This window comes from Lepisma saccharinum, chromosome 4 (genome assembly GCF_977018435.1).
Source record: "Lepisma saccharinum chromosome 4, izLepSacc3.1, whole genome shotgun sequence".
Classification (NCBI taxonomy): domain Eukaryota; kingdom Metazoa; phylum Arthropoda; class Insecta; order Zygentoma; family Lepismatidae; genus Lepisma; species Lepisma saccharinum.
The window spans coordinates 62,402,755-62,422,614 of NC_139232.1; the positions used below are offsets into that span (position 1 = coordinate 62,402,755).

General features: G+C 39.9%; 1 protein-coding gene across 2 annotated transcripts in view; it reads right to left on the reverse strand.

The window, feature by feature from the left end:
- IA-2 (tyrosine phosphatase IA-2) overlaps positions 1-19,860 on the reverse strand; it is a 619,991-nt gene that overhangs the window by 420,545 nt on the left and 179,586 nt on the right. For both annotated transcript variants that reach the window (XM_083120601.1, XM_083120600.1), the window contains exons 3-5: positions 13,530-13,590; positions 11,033-11,164; positions 9,889-9,973 (exon numbers count right to left, since the gene is read on the reverse strand). In XM_083120601.1, the coding sequence (XP_082976727.1) occupies positions 9,889-9,973; positions 11,033-11,164; positions 13,530-13,590 (278 nt within the window). The remainder of the gene's footprint in view (positions 1-9,888; positions 9,974-11,032; positions 11,165-13,529; positions 13,591-19,860) is intronic.

Sequence of the window (19,860 nt, forward strand, 5' to 3'; positions counted from 1 at the left end):
TAATTCGACATAAGCGACCAGGTCTCCTGTCAGCTGCTGACATTCTTCTTGACGATAACGCTCGCCCCCACTCAGCAGTGCCAACACAACACAAATTTGAAAAATTGGGGTGGGAACGGCTGCCCCACCCTCCATACAGCCCGATTTAGCGCAGAGTGATTTCCATCTTTTTCCGGTGTTAAAGTCTGAATTGCAAGGTTACCGTTTCGAAACAGGTGAAGAAGTGAAGCGGAATGTGAGAATAGTGCTCAATAGCCAGAGCCCTGATTTTCTTGCAAAGGGTATGGACAAATTGGTGCAACGGTGGGAAAAATGCCTGAATCTCTATGGGGATTATGTGGAGAAGTGAGGAAGGATCCTCCTACACATGTATGTATAGTTTTCTAATGTATCTTAATTATTTTCTTTACAGCATACGGAAACTTATATATTGAACTACCCACGTACGTACAAGTGGAAATGAAATTTCTCCAAAAACAACTTTTCTGTGACTAAAATAGTTTAACTATTGAAGGAATGTTTTCAGTGGCGAAGCGTGACATTTTTACGTAGTCATTGCAAGATTTGCCAAACGTCAGGGTCGATCATTTAACAGAGGACGGGGCTCACAATATTTATTTGCGATAAACGCCAAGGTCACTGCCAAAACCTTACGACTACAAAATACATAATTCTATCTCATACGATGAGAATTATTAAATATGATTGAGACTGAAATGAAAGCACCTCAATTGTCGCGTTTAAAGATAAGAATCTTCATGGTCCGCCTCCAGTTGTTGTTTTGATACAGAAAAGCAGATTTTATATCGTTCAATGTGTACTTTTACTCTTAACAAGTGGAAATAGCAGACATTCGCAGTGACGTGCCCAGAATTTTCGAAGAGGGAGAGGTTACATGTACTTTTGAGTAGTAATTCCTAATTTTGCCATCTTTTCCTGCCTGTCACGGTCTCTTTTTATGAATATTGAGCCTAACCAGGGATTTTGACCCTCACCAACCCATCATTGAGCACGCCATTGGACACGCGGAATAATCTTGATGGTTCCAGAGAAACCCTGCCGTGGCTGTAAACACGGGGATGTTATGACCTAGGTCTGCCTGTTCGGCTGTTCTCGGCACCGACAGAGACCAAAGGGATTCGCACCATTTCTGCGATGAGCTGGGCCGACAATCACCATTGCCTTCATCAGGAAACTTGACGGGAGGGTTCGGCGCGAGGGGAGTATTGGGGCTTCATTTCGATGCGCTAAGATTAACGAATCTCTTGCGTATTTCGAGCTGTTTCATGCTGTAGCTTGGCTTATTTCGCACAAATATGCAAGTATTCTGACCTTTTTTTTACTTCTTCTCTAAAATATTTAAAGTGCAATATTTTTATTATCTTGCTTGGGCATCGCCACATGTCCCGATGACCGGACGCTTCGCCTCTAAATGTTTCTATTTATAATGAATAATTATATTAAGGGTGGTATTTGTAAGAGAATGAAAGAGGATTCTCGCCTGGAAACTGCATCCTCTCGTCTGATTGCAAATGTTTAGCACTTTTTTAACCATTTTTTTACTTTCTCATTAAAAAATGAGAGCATGCTGTGTTTTTACGCCAATATTAATAAAATATATTTTGTTTCGTTTGCTGTAATGTTTCAGAGCAATTACCTTATTAGTATAATTTGAAGAACTTCTTTTGTCTGAATGAGAGGGGTATTTCAAAAACTCAAATGGAGATACTACAGGGTGGCTCAATAAGTCACTTAACACCCCCAGTACAAGGCCACTGCAGCGCGCAACATGGAAATGGTGATGACCAATCGTTATCAGGCCAAGGGGGAACCACATTGACGCCACCCACACGGTCGGCGGCCATCTTGATGTCCGCCATCTTGAATTCAACTTCAGAATTTTAAATGGGAAGGGGGTAGTGCGACATATCAAAATTGGCTAGAATTTCACGAGAAATGCAATGGTGAAGGTTTTTTCGACGTATCTTTAACCAGTAAAAAGTTATGACTGAATTCTTGTACCAATTTGCTCCTTTTGGAGGTGTTAGAAAAATGCCTTAAAATTTGTTTAGCGCTTCGGTAATGCATCGAGATCAAAGTGACGTCTAGGGACGCCATTGCACATTATTTTAATCGGATACATCCATGAAGAGCTGTGTATTATGAATGGTTGTCGCGAACAATTTACAGTGTGACGCTTCCATTGAATTAAAAGTCGTTCACAGTGACAAGGCTAATGTTTATGTTCATAAGGAAGTTCATAAACAGAATATTCGATGATTTTTATCTGATAACCCATTTTCGACAGATCAAAGCTGAATGGTTAATGTTGGTAAGTTAATGGTGTGACGTGCTTTATGGAACACGATTGGTTAGTCAATTTTCCATCAACGGAACCTTAAATGCTTAGGGCTACTTGGATTTGTTAAATAAACAGTTTTTTTCATCCTTGCTTATGGAAGAAGGTACTTTTTACAGAGTTTTTTCAATAGGGAAGAACACCAGAACACTTATGGGAACGTTATGAACCAGTTTTTGTCCAAAGTTAGTTATCAGATGACAAGGGTCACATATTCTGTTTATAAACTTCCTTATGAACATAAACATTAGCCTTGTCACTGTGAACGACTTTTAATTCAATGGAAGCGTCACACTGTAAATTGTTCGCGACAACCATTCATAATGCACAACTCTTCATGGATGTATCCGATTAAAATAATGTGCAATGGCATGCGAACGTCTCTCCATAGACGACACTTTGATCTCGATGCATTACCGAAGCGCTAAACAAATTTTAAGGCATTTTTCTAACACCTCGAAAAGGAGCAAATTGGTACAAGAATTCAGTCATAACTTTTTACTGGTTAAAGATACGTCAAAAAAAACCTTCACCATTGCATTTCTCGTGAAATTCTAGCCCATTTTGATATGTCGCACTACCCCCTTCCCATTTAAAATTCTGAAGTTGATTTCAAGATGGCGGACATCAAGATGGCCGCCGACCGTGTGGGTGGCGTCAATGTGGTTCCCCCTTGCCCAGATAACGATTGGTCATCGCCAATTTCAAATTCCATGCCGCAGTGGCCTTGTACTGGGGGTGTTAAGTGACTTATTGAGCCACCCTGTATATATGCTGATAAAGGGGCAGTTTCTACTTCATCAGGTAAATTAAAGAGAATTTTTATCTAAATGAAACAAGGGAGGGGAGTCATAGGAATTATATAAGACACACAAGTTCCAAGGGGGGAAAACAAGAACTAAGCTAAGCAGATTTTATAAGGTCTGTGTTCTTAGATTCTCGGGAATCGGTAACTTGACAGTTATGTTTATCTGCGAAAGAAGTTATTCAGTGGATTTTGGCGCTCGTAAACTTAGCGACAAAGACCACTTTCGGCAAGTAGAGGATTATTTTTTCGAGGGCTTTTTGCATGTTGCAAAAATAATTCCACGAATTGCACAAATCCTCACATTTCACCTTGCCTTGATAAAAAAATCACAAAGATGAAAAGTCATTCTGGTTGAAAGGTGTACTCCTTTCTGTAGGCCTTTTCTCACATTATATGAATGAATTCCATCAACTAATTATATAAAGTGGTCTGAGACGACAAAACGAACAAATAACCATAACGAAAAACGTCGTTATTAACTGCATGGAGAGACAAAGTAATATGATAAAGTAAAAAGCATACACAAGAAGGAAATCTAATACCTGATAAAAACTATGGATTGTATAGTATTTCTAATTTCACTCTGTCACTCTCAAACCTGAATGAACCTGAAGTCGGCAAGCGCGGATCCACGGGGAGGGCGATATGGGCGATCGCCCCTCCTAACTGCCTGAATTTTATGTATAGGCTATTATTATGCCTAATATTTTTTGAAGATTCAAATCTTTTGTCTTTTATCACGAAGTTTAACAAACTCAAGAATATTTTTTAAGTTTGATTAAAGTTTACTTTATTCTCGGAATTTGACCTACAGTTTAGATTTGGATCCCAACTACAGTGCAGTATGCCTCAAAATGGGATCGAATCCGAGACCCTTTGAAATAACTTTTTTGTTCTCGTTATTTTTCCCCATATGATCGTTCAGTTTACCGTGTAAATGGGAGGAATTATGATAACAACATACAATATTAACCATCGATTCCAGCTCTGGACATCTATTTTTGCAAGACAATACTCCATTCTGTACAACATGGAAGTCAGATTTGTCCTTGTTTGGAGTAGGGTGCTATATATTGTTTACATAAAACAGTTCAAGTGTAGTTAGAACAACCAAAATTCGCCCCTTCCAACTGTAGCTTCTGGATCCGCCACTGAAAGTCTGACACTGCTAACTCCCTCTATCTCATCGGATTCCACAGGTTTTCCTTATTTATTCTTTTCATGATAATATTTTTTCAACTACCTTTAAAATGATGCACTTAGGTCCTCAGTAGGTGCATAATTCACAGTGGTTCGAAAGGAGGTTCAGTCACGATTAATCTATCTTAGGACACGTGGACTTGATACAAACTTTTGTTCTACATGGATTCCTATCGTCATCGAGTATAATGAGGATAGAACTAAGTGTAACTCGCGTGGCTAAAACCATACGAAAAGTGGTGTGAATCACACCACTTTCATCTGGTGTAGATGCTAAGGAAATGGTGCCTATCCTACACACTCCAAGAATTTCGAATCTTCCTATGTCTATATGTGTGCTTGTGCCAACATGTGTGAATATACAACAATATGTAGTCGAACAACATTGACAATTCACAATGTATAAAGGACATTATGGCGAACAACTTTTCTTAAGGTTCAGGCTGTATACAACGATGCTACGAGAAGTCGAATATATAATTTCTATCCTGTATTTATGCAATATGCTTCACAGATTCAGTGATGCTACTCTTATGTATTTTTCCTTGCGATAACATATTAAAGTATGCTATGTAAGTATCATGACACTTACATAGCATACTTTAATATGTTATCGCAAGGAAAAATACATAAGTATATATATATATATATATACACATATATTTGCAATTTTCAACCCGACATCTCAGATTTTCATGAAATTTGGGGAGTTCAAAGTATGCATGGAACTTAGTAACCTTGAAAATTTTGAGTCTCGTTCGTCTTGAAATTGTAAAATTATTCAAGGTCAAAGTTCGCACAGATTGCTCATTCTGAGCTCGTTTAGTTATACTTAATGTGCTGTAACTTTGCTCCTAATATTTGGCCTAGGAAGCTGAAATAATATATATTATGCAGGGAATAGATCAACCTTCTCAATGAAGTCTAGCTTTGGATAAAAAGAAAATGTTGTCACGTGACCATGAATTTTGACCTTGAATATCTCAAAACATGTCATGGCCAAAATTTGTGAATAAAATATATTTGGCATACCATGCTATACGAGAAAACATAATTTTTTATAAAAAAATAAAACAGGGACAGCAATGGGTTCAGAAGATACAAAATAATATGTATAGCTATGTGACTGATAAAGGTCTCATTACAATGTACTAGGATGAGTCAAAAGTCTACTAACAACCCCTATAAAATGTAAAGCAGTTATACAGGGTACAATTGGTCATGATAGAAACATGTTGGACCCAGGGGGAACTAGCCTTATTTGATATATTACATCACCTCCTTTCTATTGAAAATGTTTGAGTTGAGTTCAACATGGCGGCCAACAATATGGCGGTCGTCTGCTTGACATACACAACCAGTGGCGGCGATTAGGGAGGGCATTTCCCCCCTCGCTTTCGCCACTTCCCCCCCCCCCGCACTATACTAAAACTTATCTATATACAAAGGGAAATGTACTGGCTTTGCCCCCCCCCCCAATTATGGCACCTTGCCCCCCCCCCAGTTTGGGAACCCAATCGCCGCCACTGTACACAACTATGCATTATGTTGTATCTTCTGATCCCATTGCAGTCCCAGTTTTATTTTTTATATGTTTTAGAGTATAATATGGTGTGCCAAATATATTTTTTTCACTATTTTTGGCGATAACATGTTTTGAGATTGTCAAGGTCATGTGACAAAATTTTATTTTTATCCAAAGGTAGGCTTCATTGGAAAGCTTGTTCCATTCCCTGTACAATATATACAGGGAGGTTATTTCAGTCGTTTACCATCAGAGCATCGGCCGCCGAGCGGCTCCTTCATGCAACAGGTCCCGGCAAATTGACTTACAGGAAGTCCGTAACAGAAACCGCTTGTTTTGTAATGTTTCCACTTTTCATAATTACAATTACAATTACAATTCAAATAAGCACGTACCTTGTGGCAAGATGCTGGAAAAGGTGTCCTCCCAAATACAAATATTTCTGGCATCGCTACTTTATCCTCAGTTGTCGCGCGAGCACTGGCAGCTTATCGGGGGTCGGGGGAGTTGTTTTCCGCGAGAAGGCGATTCATACTGAACGAATGCGACACCTGTCGGCAGTGATGCCAACCGTAGGGACATGTCCTTACGCATAGGGACTTTTCACTATATTTCGCCAGCGTAGGGACAGATTTAACCAAATAAGGAAAACGTAGGAACTTTTTTCAATCTTGGAAAATATCATTTTATTGTGCAAAGGTGCAAAGCTTACTTGCCAGTCAGTTGCACTTTCATCGTGCTCGGTTTGGAATGAATGGATTATTTTATCTGGATACTTTAGCGAGGAGGAGAAAAAAGAAGTAACTAACAAATCTCCATCAGAATTTTGAAACATGTTATCGGTTACCAAGAACTTTCAAGGCAAGTTCTTTTTTGAAAACATTTCCACTCTCGTGAAAATAGTGCTAACATTGCCACATTCTAACGCGGAAACGGGAAGAATATTTTCAATGTTAAGTGATACAAAAACAAAAGGGAGAAATAAAATGGAACCAGAATTGTTCAAGACTGAAGCAAATACAGCATCACCAAACAACGTCTATCTATTCACAGCAGCAGCATGTATGACTTCAAATAACATAATCAACAGTAAACGATTCAATGTTATTCATTAGGGGTGTGCGGGATCCCGAAAAGTCAGGACCGGGATCGGGGAAAAAATTTCCCGTCCCGATCCCGACTTCGGGAAATGACTTCCCGACTTTTCGGGATCCCAAGCAATCGAGAAATACCGAATGGTCACTTTAAAAAGTCGTTAATTCTCGACGTTTTCTACATTGTAAGTTTCTGGAACTTATCGGAAATTGTAAGTTTTTATTCTAGAAATGCAAAAACAATCACTTAAAGTGAAAATGACGTGTAGAATTTGAGATTACCAGAGCTTCGGGAAATTTCGAACATTTCCCGTCCGAAAATTTTCCGACTTGGTCGGGAAATTACAAATTTTTTCGACCCGAATGTCGGGATTTAAAAAAAATTTCCGACCCCGTCCCGACCCAAAAAATTCTGTCCCGCACACCCCTATTATTCATTAAGGCAAGAATTTACAATACCGGACCCTTCTGTAATTTCTATGCTACGTCCTATACTCACGAAATAATTAGTTGTGATGATTTATCTCAAGTTAACATGTTGGGGTGAGATGAAAGAAATGTTCATTAACGTGTAGAAGTTGTAAAACAAGCTTTTCAATTCTCGCAATGATTCTCAGTATACAAGTATGGTAGCCATATTTGTTGATATGAACACTTGACGACGTTCGCAATTAGTTACCCTGTCTACAGCGTTGCCACACTGTTGATTTCATACTTGGAGAGCATGGATCGTGTAAGAATGGCGGAAGAGAACAGTAAAAAAGTTGTTAATGTTGTACAGATTGTTAGGTGGAGTGTGCAGGAGGATGGCCGTGGGCTAATTAATATACTTATGGATTTCGGTATATTGCCCAAAGAAGGTGCTTACATGTGACAGCGACAATCACGGTGTAGAAGAACATGTGGAGTGTGGACTGATTTGATTACAGGTAAGTTTGGCAACAGTGCATCGATCGTAAAATTGCAGGATACGAAAATGGCATCTTCGATGATGAACGTTTGCCGTTAAAGATTTTTTTCATCGGTTCGTCATCACAATTAGCGCAAAACCATTCACGGATAGCCCCACTGACCATTCTCGGTAAGGTTAGGCAAGTTAGGTTAGGCAAGGCAAACATAGTTAAATTTGGGGTCGAAAAACCATGCACGGGTAGCCCCACAAACCATTGACAGATAGCCCCACGAACCATTCAGGTAAGGTTAGGTTAGGATAGGCAAACATAGTTAAAATTTGGGGTCGTAGTAATATCAGGAATGTATATTTCGTTTTTTAAGTATTGGAAACACCAAATACTCCAATAAATATTGAGCAATCGTGCCGATCGCGGACCACTCAATTTCACTTATTTTGCAATTTCTACACGTGACCCCCAAATTTCGTAAGTAAATGTGTATATTTTATCTTCTGCTTTGAATGCTCATGAGGTGTTGTTTTTTTTAGTCGCTTTACTTGGTGTTGGGACATTTGGTCAGTTGTAGAGACTTTGCCGAAAAATGGTTAGCAACACTGTCGGCTACCAGACGTAATGAGTGTACCGTACCCTCATGCTCACTTCTGTTTGCGTTTATCAGTACGCGTGTTTTTTATACTGTTATTGATGTGTGCTATTCAGTGCTAGTGCTTTATTGTGTGTTAATTGTTATGCATTCATTAGTTATGCCGCTAAACAAATATAGTCTTGAACAAATTGAACAAAGAGTTCTTATGTACGATAATTACGTGAAAACGAATTCTTGCAAAAAAGTGGTCAAGCAATTACGAGAGACAGGATCTCTTGAACCTAAGAAACGTGTTGTATTGCTGTTGAAGGAGGTCATTTTCAACATTTCTTATAATACAGGAGGTTAGTGATACTCATTATTATTACTTTTAAATATCATTTTACGCTTTAGGTTTGCTTTATGCGCCGGGATGCTGTCTTCCCTTTCTGTCAACTGACGATAAAGTAGCGATGTCTAATCTAAGATTAGATGTCAGAAATAAGGAGCCAGAAATATTTGTATTTGGGAGGACACCTTTTGCAGCATCCTTGCGACAAGGTACGTGCTTATTTCAATTCTAATTGTAACTGTAATTGTGAAAAGTGGAAACATTACAAAACAAGCTGTTTTTGTTACGGACTTCCTGTAAGTCAATTTGCCGGAACCTGTTGCATGAAGGGGCCGCTCGGCGGCCGACATTCTGACGGTAAAGGACTGAAATAACCTCCCTGTATTATTTCAGCTACCTAGGCCAAATAGGAGCAGAATTACATAAACGAGCTCAGAAAGGGCAATTTTTGCGAACTTTGACCTTGAATAATTTTACAATTACAAAACGAACGAGATTCAAATTTTCACGATTACTAAGTTCCATGCATACTTTTCAACTCCACAAATTTCATGAAAATATGAGATAGTCAGATTGTGTGCTGTGTTGATTTCGTATGGAATGACTCGTAAACACTATAATGCCATCAGAGACAGCGTCGGGAGAGAAACTGGGTATGCCTGTCCTCAAGTTATACCTACGTATCTTATCTGTTGCTTTTGTTTTGAATGTGCAATTGGTGCGTTATATTTAAGTGTGTTCACGGTTCGGAAGTAACGTCATACACTGATAATTTATTTACACAGTCTGTCTGTAACGTCGTCTTCGGCAGAAAAAGAAATATCAGTGACAATCATGAATCAGTGATGTATGACTGCACGCGCCTGCGTGTGTGTGGCGGTATACATACAGGACAAGAAATACCCTTTTTCGAGATTTCGTAGGTTCAAAATGAGGCCTCAAAAGACAAAATGTTACTAATATAAGTTTTGTTTGTTCGATGTCGCTGCTGTGCGGCGACAATATGTATACATACAAAGCTTCCATTATGTCTATAGAAAAAGTTACTCAGTACAGAAAGGTAATTTTTACCATTTCGTCTCCTTCTATGGCCTTTAGAGCTCCCTCGAGGTCCTGGTCAGACAAACCACTGCAGATCTCTGTGCCATGGTCCAACCTGCAAAAATACATGAAAATAGTTCTCAGCCAAGTGACTTATGTTAGTTTTCTAACAATGTTCACTAATGTTACATTAGTTAATAAAATGTTTGTGAAGGGATCATGAGTGATATCAGATACGTATATCAAGGATGAAACAAAACATTAAGAAAATTGAAATGAAATCGTTTCATCAGAAAAAAAAACTTTCAGCGCATGTATATGTGTGTGTGTATATGAGAAAGCTCCATGTTTATCCTTAATCGTTATCCCAGAAATTAAATGTTTGGAAAGCACAAGACAAAAACTTCTCACCTTTATTCCCCCCCCCCATCTTATCACATAGGCGCCGTGCAGCAATTTGATAACATAAATTTTAGAGTTTTGTTGAAAAAATAATGAATGCATGAGATGATTAAATATAGTACGGATTAAAAATAAAAGAGAAGTCATAAACCACCCTTATTAAACTTCTTGGAACGGCCTTAGTTTTACACAATTTGATTGTTTAATTAATAAGTATAACACAGTACAGATAATAAATATATGAAACATAATTTCCATAAACTTAGCATGGGTGACATTTTCGGAAGGCTTTGCCAACTTGTCCTCCACGTAGTGCGCTTGGAAACTGTAATTTTTAAGAATAACGAGATTGTCTTTTATCCATTTCATCTCGTCACCATTGTCGCGATTAGTCATAAATGACAGAAAAGTGTTATAAAATAAATAAAATTCAATGAAACCTAGCACCACGTCAATACCGTATAATATTGTCACGTTATCGACAATAGCATATAGGCTATGGTTCAGTTGAACATTGCCACCAATATAACCAATTAATCAACTTTCAGCAATGGAAATTTTAAAAGAAACCAACAACGGGATGAAATATTACTGCAGATGGTAGTTAAGGCGGTATTCTGGTGGAGTAAAATGTATCTTCAAAATATAAATTTCCATTCTTAATACTACCATTGGTTTCATCTAATTTCTCACTGCAGTGAATCCAGTGCTGTAGTGACTTCACACACTTCAACGCACACCTTATAACAGTTACGTATATGCAAGAACTCACCCATATCGGAAGGCATGCAGAAGCGTCTGTAGAATGCACTGCGTGTACAAGTGACTCCAGCGATATCCCAAGGAGAATAGGCGCTGCATTTCCCTCTCCAAGGCTTGCAGTGCGTTGCGATTTAGCTCATGCCTGGAACAAGATAGAAACAGTGTACTATACACCTGTATACTAACTTTCTAATAAAAAGTTCAATAAATTTCACGGTCCAAAACTGATAACTTTGCAGTTATCTTTGGCAGACCAAGCACCATAATGTAGACAGACCCAGACATAAGCAAACCCAAACTTTAAGTTAAAGAAGTTCTACATACACAGTATACAAGAATGCGAAATAATACCTCTGGAAAAAGATACATTAATGAAAACAATAGCTACAGGTTTTACAATCTGTTATACCACATAAAGAACATAACTGAATTACATTTGCATATCAGTTATCATAATTATTGTATTTCTAATTTGAGTCAGTGTGTGGTAGAGTGATTTCAATTTCTAAATTTAAACATGCCGTGAAGGCATATGGGGGAGTATGTGCTGCAGGCCCCACACAATTACAATCTCGTTCATTTGTGGAGGTGGTACGATCAGCACTACGCTCTGATCGCCTTACCACCACACCATCCCCAAGTTGCCCCAAGGTACCCATTTATTGTAGGATAGGTGAACCGCAGAGTCGCTTCATGTAGGGATATTGCTGAAAGAATTATCACCGAAAATGACCTGGGAATCGAATCCGGGTCTCCCACGTGGCAGTCAGACGTCATTTTTAACTATGGTTAAGTTGTGGAGAATAGTACAGCATCAGTAAAAATTTATATGCACTTATCAACTGGTATTTATTGGAAAACTTACTACTTAAACCTGAATCGAGAAATTGATGTCAGCTCCCAAAGCAAACTGTGCTTTTCCGCAGAAACGTTACCTGGTGCTCAGTGGCATATAGAGAGAAATATTGTTAGGGGTAATAAAAACAAGGGAGGTGTACGTAATACTTCTCTGAATGTACATGACAATGGCTATTTATTAACATGCAATGCTGATTGGACATTGTCCATTGGTTTTACTATTTATATCAATTCCAACGCTACGTTTCTAGAGAGTAAGTAACTCTCCTCTCTTCTTCAGATGAACAAATTTATTTTTGCCGCTGGTGAAGATCGAAGTTACGACGGGCCTGTAATTTACTCCAAATCAGGTGCACCAACTCTGGGGCCACTGACGTAATTACGCAGAGTGGGAGCTGAAATTTTGAGCAAATCAAAACTTTCAAATGAAACCAATGAAGTCATCAGGGAAAGTGGTGCATACAAACTCGCCTTAAAATAACCCCCGATCATCATATAAGTTCTTGAACTAGTTTTAAAACGAAATTTACAAATGGTAATTACGAAATATTTTATAGTGTACCTTCTCCTCCTAGAACGCAACTATGTGATATTCACTGTTACAACTACAACCCCATCCAAAAAACAAATCCTCAGTACGCTAGTGTCTGTGGCGTCCTTGAAGACGAGGGAGTATCGTTAGAATAGTAAGTAAACAAGAGAAACACTAGACAATGGATTAAGTCCAACTAACAGCGTTTTCTATAACTCTTGTCTGGTCTTACGGCGAGCGACCTACATGGTGGTAAGGCAAGCAAAGAATATGCCGCTGACCAACCAGACAACAGGAGTGGCGCCGAGAGTTACGACGTCGCGAGAGGGGGTGCTGCGAGCACCTCGTTCTACAAGCTGCTGAGTTTCTCATCGCGCTGGATTGGCCGCTTCTCCGCTCCCCATATCAGCATGTAGGCCGCCCGCCGTAAGACCAGACAGTAATGGAATAGGCTATTGTTTCTTCTTTCTATATACTAGTAAGTACTACTCTTATATTACATTGGCATCCTTCTTTAGTAAATCTTTGAAATCATCTTGGCACTACTGGCATCTTGTCTTGCAAAAGGAAGGAAGAACAACTTTTCATGCAGTAGAGGCGTGATACATGTTGTTGCATTTCATTGGATCATTTTCTAGCAGCACGTTTGATTTTGATTTGATTTGATTTTAAAATTTTGGGTGCGTCAGCACTTAGGCTATTTTGCACCCGTCACATTATACGGGGTCCAGCCGCTTATCTTTACAAAGAACAACTCTAACGTTGCATAAGTAAAATCTTAAAAGCTTAAAATGTTCTGACTTTCGTTAAAAGCTGAGGCTGTAAAGGGGCACTCAGCACACACAAGACAAAAAACAGGACAACACACACAAAATTATACTGGCCAGAGTGCCAGTCGCCAGAGTCTCGTTCGTCTGCAAAACGCAGTCCAGGGTGTACTAACGTGGAAGTGAGGTTGACAGTTGGGTGTACTACGTGGAAAATCACCCCTTACACCCCTCTAGCAGCACGTGTCTCGTGCTGCCTGTCACATTGACATTCAAGTCCCATGCTATTTAAAATATCTAATAGAAACGAAAAACAAGAAAGGATCAAGTAAGTTGTTTCATTTACATACCGATAGATGTCCTCGTCCTGCACAGTGCCGTAGAGGGGCAAGCAACGGCCGAAAGCATAATCTGGAAGAGACAAAAGAGGGAATTATGAACAAAAAGGCTACGTCACGGTAAACAATTGAAAGTGGCATTTGCCATTACGCTCCCGCTCTCAGTTATTCAATTTCGGCTGACCGGGGGGATGAAGATTCCATTACCCTGAAACAACTCTCGGGCGGTTAATTGTCGTTGATTGAGCGATGCGTGGGAGAGCGAGGGGCGAACAAATTATTTGCGCAATCGAACTGCTCTCGACAGTTCCATCTCCGTTTTGGTCTGTTCCATCCGCCAGTGTGGCTGCACGCTGAGGTCAAGTACATTAACTCCCCCTTAACAGCTTCCGCACGAAAAAGAAAAGTACGAAAAAAAACATCGAGTCACGCTGTGACATGTCAGGACCCTTCACGACACAAGGGGCCTCCTTTATTGCACAACGCGGGAGCAACTTCGTGTTCTGACGTCAGAAGTGAAATGATTACGTTATTAGGTTTGGTTCCTTTAGCATAAATACACAGCAAATGTATTATTTATGCTAAGAGAACTAAACGTAACAAGCCTAACAACTTAGGCATTTAGCGCAATAATGAAATCATTCTGCGGTGATGTCAGAATGCAAGGTTGCTCTTGCGTTGTGCGATAAGGGAGACCTCAACACGATGGGTGGGGGTCTCAAATATCGCCCCCAACTCAAAAGCTTTCTTGGTCGAGCGTCGGATTTCGACTTCTGACGTCAGGCTAAATACTTTCGTAGTTAGGCTATAAAAAGGTAAAGTGCTCCCCTGTGCTTAGCACCACGCCATGAAGGCGTATAGGGGGTGTGGGTGTACCTTATGTGAGCTTGGGAGTCAGACGCGTTACCGACTGAGCCACCGCGGTAACGCGTCTTTAGTTAGGCTATATGTAGTGTATTTATGCTAACACGCCGAACATAACCACGAAAGCATTCCGCGCTTTTGTCAGAAGACGAAATACGGCGCCTGAAGAAATCTTTTGAGTTGTGTACGATGTGTCATATCCCAACACAAGATTTCAAGACATTGTGTAGGGTGCTTGAGAAGTCACGTTACATTCACAGCTACATACCAGATGGATTTCCATGGGCGTAGTTGTGTAGGGGCTATAGGGGGGTGGGAGCAAGCCTGACATTAGCCTCCTCAAACGCATGCAACATATGCACAAAATAATTATGGAAAGGGAAACTGCAGAAAAAAATAGAAAATTCAACATGAAACTTTCATGTGTTACTCTTTTGGTGTGGCAGTCAAACTTAAGGAAAGAGTTTTGATGCAGGCAGTATACATTAGAAGGCAGATACAGGGTGCGATTTATTCTCTATAAAGCTTTACGTCTACGTTTTTTTATGGACCACATGCACGATCAAGATTTCAAAGAAAATGTATTACAGTTATTTCTCTTAATATTGCACCTTGGAGCGCATGGTAAACAATGTTGTTGCATTTCAAACAATAGCGGCTTAGCTGGCACACAAAGTTAAAATAAACAGTGGTGCAACCACAGGGCAGCAAGAGGGTCATCGCCCCCCCCCCCCCCCCAACCTTGAATGGAAACCAATTCTAGGGGGGGCAAACATTGAAGTAAAGAAAAGCAAGGTTATCAGAATCTAAGAGTAGCAGGACAAAATGATAACATGGAATTAGTTTTCATATATTTCTTGCATTTTTCTTCCAGACGGCCAAGGGCACCTGCAGGGGAGCACAGAGGGGCAATTGCCCACTCTCGATTTCAAATTTTATGAGAATAAAAATACTGTTCGTAACATTTTCTTGCTCGCTTCGCTCGCAATGCCTCATTTACTTATAGTCCAATTAAGTTCAGAGCTGTAGCTAGGCGCGCAGCAGGAGTCGGATCTGGCCACCGAACAACCTTACTGAAAAAAGTTATAAAAGAGAATATGCCATACTGCCCCGTGAAATTATTTGTGTCCTATTAAATCAATATTGTTTTCAGTTTGCAAAAATTGGATCTAAAAAGTTTCTGCTCGCTTCACTCGCAATATCGTTATTTTCTGCAAATTCATTTTTGTTGTTGTTTTTTATGAGGTGGATGAATTGATTATGCAATGTATTTAAATAATATATGAACTTGCAACCATATAGTAGAGCATTTACTTGTTTCATAAGGGCTTCCCTGTTGGCGCAGTGGTAGCGTAGTCGTCTTATAATCAAGGGGTCCAGGGTTCGATACCCGGTGGAGACACATAGTGGTTCGGATCCCACTTTAAACTGTAGGTCCAGTCCCGATTATCCTTACTGTCCATAAAGTGGACTTAAAACACCAACTCAAACAAACAAACAAACAAACTTGTTTCATAAAAGTAACACTCGACATCAACACAATTCCATTTCATTTGGATAAAATGATGTAGGGATCGCCTGTTTCCCAATGAGAATGGCCATGATGATTTTCGTAATGGATAAAAGCATGAATATGTTAGCCCCAGTAAGCCCTTCCAAGTGGACAGGCGAAACTCCTCCTATGTTGGTACCAGAAGATGTGTCTGACTTTACACCAGGTGTTTATGGACCGAAATTCCTATACTAGTGTGGTGCTTTGGCAACTTAAAGTAAACATACCAAAAGCAAAGGTCATGGTCTTCAAGAATGGGAACGTTTTTGCAGCCAATGAACATTGGGAATACATGGTCAGTCAGATTGAAAGGGTCAAGCAGTTCAACTATTTAGACATGACATTTAACATGACCGGCGAGTGGACTAAACATATCGAGAGCAGGAAGGGAAAGGCGCTGTATGCTTTGGGAAAAAAGGTGGCTAAACTGCTAGGGAGGGTTCCTAATACAAGCACTGTGCTACTGGAACAGATATATGGGAAGACAGTAAAATCGACTGTGTTGTATGGGCCCGAAATCTGGGTGAGGGGCGGTTGAATAGTTAATCAGATACAAGGGCGTTTCCTGAAACAACAACTAGCCGTAAGCCAGAGTACGAGCACGTGCGGCGTACTGCGAGATACGGGGAAATATAAGGAAGAAGTGGAGGCAAAATGAGATCTTTTAAATACTGGGTTGCACTGAGACGGGGAGACGGACCCATGCTGAAGGAGCGATGCCTGCAAGATCAAATTGAGAAAAGATTCCCCCGACACTGGGCTATGGGGATTAAATATGGGTTATATAGAATAGGGCTAGGAGAACTATGGGAGGAAGAGAGAGGTCAGTGGGGCGAAGTGGAGCTGCTACAAATCATTAAGGACAGGTTCGTGGATATCAGTAAGCAGGAGATAATGTCGGAATGCAGCGAGAAGGTGGCGTTCATCGCAGCACAGAGCCCGGGGAAGAAAGGGCTACATTAATTTTTGCTCAATGACAGAAAGAAGTGGACTAGCCTGGTTCCTGCTGGGTGGAAGGAGGCAGAACAAGCTGAAGGGGCGGGACGGGAGTCCAATCTGCGTATTGTGTGGTGATGTTGAGACGAGGGAGCACATTCTCGTCCAGTGTTCATGGTCAGCTCCGAACAGACTGCGCAGATGGGGCTGTGGACAAGATACAAAGAACTCTGCGTACGATAATTCAGGAAAGCTGGCTGACGGAGAACGCGCAGCGTGATATCAGAGCCCTAGGTATCTATCTGAACACTATCTGAAAGGAACGACGGAAAAATTTACAAGCCTTAAGGGAAAGTGAAGGGTATGGCATGGAGGAATAGGGGGACAGCATCCGGGGCAGGAGTGACTTCTGTGATTTTCATCCTGTATAGGTGTACTACGGTATATATAACTGTAAACTAACACTTGATATGTATGCGGACAGCCTGAGGGCTGGCATTTCAGAAAAATAAATATTCAATATACTAGTGTGGTGTACTGTCATAAGAGGCTGGGCAAAGCCAGAAGCATCTGAGGGATCTTAGGATTAGGATAGATCCTTTGCACAGAACTTTGATGTAGTCACTGGCAATAAGAACGAGACACTTACGTACATCCTGGAAAACTGGCTTCCCTGCTAGTTTACAGGGAAGCGTGTCCATTATTATTTTCGGTTGCGGCCGGAAAGGGAAGAATGATCGATTGATGGATTTAGTTTATTTTACTGAGCTTTTGTGCCCTTTTGGCTAATCGTGAAGATGAGAATCACAAACATACAAGGACGACACACGACGAGCCCCACAAAATGCAGTCTAGGGTTTAAAACGCCAGAAAAGAAGAAAAAATGTAAATAGACGTGAGCAGTTGCAATGGTGCCAATTTACCCAGCGGTGCAAGGCTGTGATTGGAATCAAATCATTATTTTATGCGACCGAATTCACCAGTAGTATAGTACCGTGCGCTCTCTATACTAGGCTTCTTGGTTTGTTGGATTGATAATATTTTATTTTTTTTGCTTGGGGAATTGCAAAAAGCACTAACTACATTTAATAAATAAAAATACTTAGTGCTTTGCAATTTCACAATATTTTAGTTATTAAAAATACGCACAAATCATTAAAAATCTTCCAAAAAATCTCGTTAACACGCCTCTTTCACCCTCTCCAATAAGATTTTCAGCAAAAGGCTTTCCAATGCAACATTTTCGTCGGCCATTTCGGTATATTGCACATCACACTCTACAATCACACTGATGATTTTCCTGACGCAATGTGGCAACTGCAGAAAACCGTATCCAATGTGTCCGTACGGTAAGACTACAAAATGTCCACATTTAGTAGGGGAAGTCATTTATTTGCATCTCTGTTCTAACACTTTCCTGATTATAAAAAGTGTCCCAATTTTTTTGTTAGTACATATTCAATCGTCTTCAATGCGATTCACTTCTGATTATGTATTGTGTATACCTTGGATATTAGTAACTTACCCACAATTCGCCCCCTTGGATCTCCTTAACTACACATAAGGGTAAATTTCTCGTAAGGGACAGACGGATATCATCAAATTTACAGGAGAAATTACTTACCGAATGCAGTTTCTTTAGACTTCTGGAAGTTATGGGAAATATTTTCTCGCATCGTTCATTGAATTTTGCCGGTAAATCATATACGTATTTTTCGATATAAATGTATGACCGATGCACGAAAGCTCTTACATCCATTTACTTCCAAGTGGATGTAGCCTGTGTGTGATGTAATCCCGGTCAGTGTTTCCAAACATGTGTTTTTGTAACTGAAGAAGGTACGTTTTCGCAAATGGTTCGTGGGGCTATGTGTCAATGGTTCGTAGGGCTATGCGAGAATGGTGTGTGGGGCTACGCATATTCTTTTCGAAACCAATTTTTAACTATTGTAACCTATACGTGACCCTACTTAACCTAACCATACCGGAAATGGTTCGTGGGGCTATGTATGAATGGTTCGTGGGGCTATGTATGAATGGTTCGTGGGGCTATGCGTCAATGGTTTGTGGGGCTACGTAGGTATTTTTGGGTGCAGTGGGGTGGAAACACTGCATGCCCGAGTACGCTAGTGAAACTGTGACCACCATTTTGTGTGTTACCGAAGGCAAAAAGAAACGAAGAAAATACTCGATATGACGCAAATAGATCTTATTTCCGTGAAATAAGCGAAATGCCACCTTCAGCAATGTTTCTCAATGCAGAATACGTAAGTACGAATATTCAAATTAAATGAACTAGCAAATTTCAGCTGTCTGTCCCTTACGAGAAATTTACCCACGTAAGTTTACAAAATATTGATCCAGTGATGCCTTGCAATTACAGATATTTTCATTTCTTAATCTACAAGTATGTAACCTAGATTAAGGTACGCATATTATAAAACTCTCGCATGGCAAACAAAATCGTGATATTCTTTTGCTCGCCTGAAGCGATTTGACCGATTTAGGCCAATTTCAATTCCAGATCAGAAAAATACTGCAAAACTGCGGGTATATATAAATTTTCCTAAAATTACTATGACGGCAATTATGCAGAACGATACAGCGCGAATATGACGAAAATAGATTTTTACGTACGTTATTTTGAAACGTGTTGTTAGAGTTAACTCAAACGCAATAGAGTTTCATCCCTTCAAGCTATACAACTTCAGAAACAATTTTATCCAAACGACTCTAAATGTATTGCATTTACTGTGGTCACAAAATTGATGAATTGCTCCTCTTTGTCTCTCCCTTTCGTCGTAAAGAACGCACTATATTTTACAGGCTTTATTTCCAAGTATTTGTATTATTTTTTGTGGTATTATTCTAAGAGAAAGGAGGCGAACACATATAGTTGTGTGTAGGGGCAACTACAAAGCATCGAACGTGATGTTCTAATTCAGTTTTAGTTATTTTATTTAGATTTTTTACATCTCTATTAAGGTACCC